Source organism: Egretta garzetta, unplaced genomic scaffold (genome assembly GCF_000687185.1).
Source record: "Egretta garzetta isolate BGI_Z169 unplaced genomic scaffold, ASM68718v1 scaffold141, whole genome shotgun sequence".
Classification (NCBI taxonomy): domain Eukaryota; kingdom Metazoa; phylum Chordata; class Aves; order Pelecaniformes; family Ardeidae; genus Egretta; species Egretta garzetta.
Window position 1 is genome coordinate 239230 of NW_009258664.1, and position 4833 is coordinate 244062.

A 4833-nucleotide genomic window follows, 5' to 3' on the forward strand; every position below is an offset into this window, starting at 1 on the left:
CCCCGGGCCGCCCGCCCAGCCACGGACATGGCGCGGCTCCCTGGGCTGCCGGTGAAATAATTCTCCTGAGTTGGTACTCGCTAATTTTTAAGATGCTTTTTTTTTTTGTTTGTTTGTGTAGTCCGGTGGGTGACAAGGGCTGGAACCGCAGCGTTGGGTTTCTCCAGTCCTGAAGATCCAAATCGCTGCCTCTTTCTGTCCTCCAGCAACTGACTGACCTTCCCCTCGGACCATAAGGCCCCGTAGTTAAACCACGGTTACTACATCTCCTTTAAATTCTGAAGCACTTAGTAATAATTCCCCATACCATATCATTTATATAACGTACAACGTATCTCCTTACCTTCTAGGTTCTGTGTCTCCTGGAATCCAAGAGCCACACGCTGTCATAATTTAACCGTTGCCCACAATTAGTGTATAATTAGCAAACATCAGTTTTAAAAGGAGGTTTTCAGTGATCTTTCATTAGTTGAAGAATAATCCCATAGCCCCAAAAGTTGATTTTGTTTCAGTTAAATCTTAGCATCATGTCAGAACAAAGATTTCTCCTGCGAGGTTTGAATAAAAAAGCGTGGTTCTGCTCTTTTTGAGGGAGGCGACGGGCTGCAGTGCCATCTAAAATGGACATTCGAAGGACTCTGCTACGCACAAAGTTGCGAGAGCTTAACTAAAATTGGCTTTAGGCAGCTTTGCATCAGCACAGTTTGCAACTGTAAGGAATTGTGGAGACAGGATTAACGAATGTATGGAATGATTTCAGAAGTAGGAGTCTTCAGCCAGGACAAGAGGGGTGTCACGAGCAGCGCAGAGCAGGGAATGATCGCTCCTCGCTTCTTCTAATGCGAGGCCAGGCATCAAATGGAACGAGGTGGGGTGGGCTCAAAACAAAAGCCCTCGTTTTGTCATGCCGCCTAGTTAAGCTGAGGAATTCTTTGCCACAGAACGTTACGGGAGCCAAATTTAAGCGTTAAGATATTGCCCTGGAAGAAAGATCACAAAGACTTATTTGATGCTTTCCAGTGTGACTGCTGGTTGCTTCTTCTAAAATGGGCCGTCAGATCTGCGGGAAATGAAGGTACAAGAGCTTGTTCTGTGAAGGCACAATAGAAACAAAACACCCACCCAAAAATGAGATCAGAATAAGGAAGGAGTTTCAGCATTTGTCCGTTTTTGCGTAACGATGGAGGCTTTTATATCTGTATAGGGCTGAATTGTATTCAAATTAGCTGTTGAAGACCACTTGCCTCATTTCAAAGAGGGACCATTAAATAACAAAGTTGGGCTTGGGGGCTGTTTTGTGAAGATTATGACTTCGTCTTGCTTTAGTTAATACGACCCAAGGGTAACACTTGCAGTGGGGCCTGAGGCAGATTTATCCGTGGAGTCAGTCAGCGCTGCCAGCCTTCCAGCTTCAGTCTGGGAAGAGGTCTGTCCGGCCAAAAGGGATTTTGCAATTTTTGCAAGAAAGGCGACGTATTCTCCCAAAAACCCGTTTTCCCTGAGCCTGTCAGATATCCAGGTTATAGTCTGGCAGTCTCGTCCTCTTTGTTAACCTCAAAAAATAATAATGTGGAAAGAACAGAGAAAACACAAAGTTAAGGTGCTCTCTGTAGCTTCCAGTATGAGTTTGGAAGATTGTTTTTCTCCTCTCTATGGCACAGAACGCAGACATGAAAAGTGGACAAGCTTTCCTTTTGTACTGGCTGTTCCGTTCGGCGATTGCCGTGATTGTCCTGACAATGATTTTTGGTTTTCCCTTTTACTATGGAAGCGGTTTGTATCCTTTGTAAAGAAAGAGACGGAGGGCTGGAGGGCTTTTTTGTTTGCTCGCTTCCAAAGGAAAAAAAAAAAATAATTTTCATGATGATTAAACCAAGAATACGGTAATAAGTTCTTAAGAGAACCTGGCTCTACCTCCCCTAGAACCTCTCACTAAGAAATTGAAGACAGCAAAAAGATATCTCCCTTTTCCTTTCCTTTTTAAGACTGAACAAACCCCGCTCTTTCGGTCTCTCCTCATCTTCCATCTGCTCTCCATCCTCCATCCACTCCAACTTTCCAATCATCTCAGTGGCCCTTGACTGGAAGTGTCCCAGTATGTTGATAGAATATACTGGGGAGCTCAACACTGCTGGTTTCATTCTGTGTCTTGGTAATACTTCTCCAAAGGCAACTCTTAGAAATAGAAAATAACCAGCATGGTTGCTAAAAATGGTGCTTTCTGATTCTGGCTTCTCATTACTGAAGAACATGGTCGACGTAAGCTCTAGAAAATAACAAATAATCCCTAAATCCAAATAATCCCTAAATCCCGATACAGGATTTTCTGTCTGTTGGTTTTGGACATTGGATTTTTCACACGAAGAGGAGTTTTGGTGGTAACTGGGGGGGGGGGGGCACCCGTCAGTAGCTCCCAGCTCATCCAAACCTGTAAGGACATCAGGAGCCATACTGGGATGGAAAAGGAGAGGAACGGTTACAGAGAGCAACCTCAGCTTTTGAGTGAGGCACAGAGAGGGACCCACGTGCTCGTTTCGTTAGTGTTCGGCATTGCCCAGAGGAGGTTGTGGGAACGGTCAGCGCAATCACCAGGGGAGAAGCAGTCCACCAGCGCGGTACAGATCGCTGTCATGTTATATGGATGTGCAGCGGCCAACTCCCCAAGGCAAAGGCGGCCTCAGACATCTTGGATCAGGGCCATAGTCACCCCCACCAGAAAAAAAATAATTGTCGTCTATCCAAATGACACCTCTTGTGTCTTTTTGGTGTATCTGTCGTAAGGGGCTAGGAGAAAATAATCCACCATTTCAGGCCAAAGTGATTTTTTTTAGAAATTGTTCATAAAGGATAGCTCCAGATCCAGTGGTATGGCCATATTTATTACTCCCTCCTTGCTGTTAAAATAGAATTGTGTAATGTTTCTGAACAGGGCATTAAAAAAAAAAATAAAAATTGCCTGCTGCAAATCAAGAAACCATATTCCTGTGGAGCTGAGGAGGTGCTGGTAGTGCGGGAGCTTGATTCCGCAAGATACGGCAATCAACCGCTTGCAGTTCTTGGCACATGAAACATAGGTCAAGCATGTGTTGGTAGTGTAAGATGTTTCCTATGTAGGAAAATCTAAATTTAAAGGAAATTTTTTTTTTTTTTTATTCTGGGGAAGTTTTGGTCCCAGGATTATTGAATTAAGAACAACGTAGTAGTACCATATAGATCTCCATCCAGGCGTGCTTGGCCCCCCCCCCCCGGGGGCACAGCCACCGTGAAGGTGCGAGCTCTTTCCTGACTGCCTTGTCTTCTTCGCAGATGTCTCTCCAGTTGTGGCAGGCCTCATTGGTGCTACTGTCCTTGTGGTTTCTGTCTCAGTAACAGTTTTTGTGTGGACATGCTGTCACCAGCAAGCAGAAAAGAAGCACAAAACCCCACCGTATAAGTTCATTCACATGTTGAAAGGCATCAGTATCTATCCGGAGACCTTGAGTAACAAGAAGAAAATCAACCGAATCCGGAGAGACAAGAATGGCACTCCCAAGGAGACTGGAAGGGGAAACCTCTTGGTGGATGCTGCTGAATCCGGTTTAATAGGCTCCGAGAAGGCTCCAGATGGGCCAAATGCAGCCCCCCATGTTGACCAGCTCCCAATTAAAGTAGATTATGGAGATGAACTAAGTCCAGATCAAAGCCTCACTCCAGGAGGAAGTAAAACCTCCTCCCCATCTTCTCCAGGGGATGATGTCATGTTGGGTGAACTGACTTTCTCAGTGGACTACAACTTCCCTAAAAAAGCGCTGGTGGTTACCATTCAGGAGGCTCACGGGCTGCCAGTGATGGATGAGCACACTCAGAGCTCCGACCCTTACATCAAGATGACAATTCTTCCAGATAAAAGGCATCGAGTGAAGACTCGTGTGCTTCGCAAGACATTAGACCCGGTCTTTGATGAAACCTTCACCTTCTACGGGATCCCATACAGCCAGCTTCAGGATTTGGTGCTTCACTTCCTCGTGTTGAGCTTTGATCGCTTTTCTCGAGATGATGTAATTGGAGAGGTCATGGTGCCCCTTGCAGGGGTGGATCCAAGCACTGGAAAGGTTCAGCTGACCAGGGAGATCCTCAAAAGGAACATACAAGTAAGTCGCTTCATGTAGTGTTGCACAAAGCTCCTTGCATTGTATTTGATCCTGGAGCCTCTGTGGTCTAATAAGCAGCAAGACTGCAAATCCTTAGCCCTGAAACCCATTTTTACCCAGATCCCCATTATTGGTATTGTACGGCTCTGCTTTTTTCGTGAGGCAGTTCTTTGCTGTGTAGTTACAGCGATTTGATAAGGCAGAGTCACTATTTAGGCATAGAAATGAGGAATGCCAAAAAAAAAAAAGGCAAAGTCCCCATCTCCAAGTAAAAGAGCTGATGTGATAACGGGACGTTCATCAGTGCCCAGCCCTGACCTCACTTAGAGAGGGACATTTGTCTGATCTGACCATTTTAGATGCCCATACTTGTATTTATCTACATCTGAATTGGTTACTGTAAGCCGCAAGTAAGTGGGAATACATCAACACAGTCAGCGGAGTCTTGACGCGAGACCTCTTGTCCCAGAGCAGATCCCTAATTCAGCTCAGGTGAATCCCACCCTAGATGATTGGGTTTTTCTCACTTCAGAACACAGTGTGTCTAAGATGGTTTTGTCAAACGTAGACAGCTGAAATATAGGTGAAATGAATCCCACTCTTTGCGTTTACTGCTGTAAATTAGAAAGGTGAGCAATCAGAGAACTATAGAATTGTTTAGGTTGGAAAAGACCTAACCCAACTCATCAAGCCCAACCCTTCC

At 45.2% G+C, this 4833-nt stretch overlaps 1 protein-coding gene across 1 annotated transcript in view; it reads left to right on the plus strand.

Annotated features, from left to right (window-relative positions):
- Nucleotides 1-620: 620 nt before the first annotated feature.
- SYT11 (synaptotagmin 11) overlaps nt 621-4833 on the plus strand; it is a 10295-nt gene continuing 6082 nt past the window's right edge. The window contains exons 1-3 of the mRNA XM_035903946.1: nt 621-652; nt 942-1075; nt 3307-4130. Of these exons, the coding sequence (XP_035759839.1) occupies nt 621-652; nt 942-1075; nt 3307-4130 (990 nt within the window). The remainder of the gene's footprint in view (nt 653-941; nt 1076-3306; nt 4131-4833) is intronic.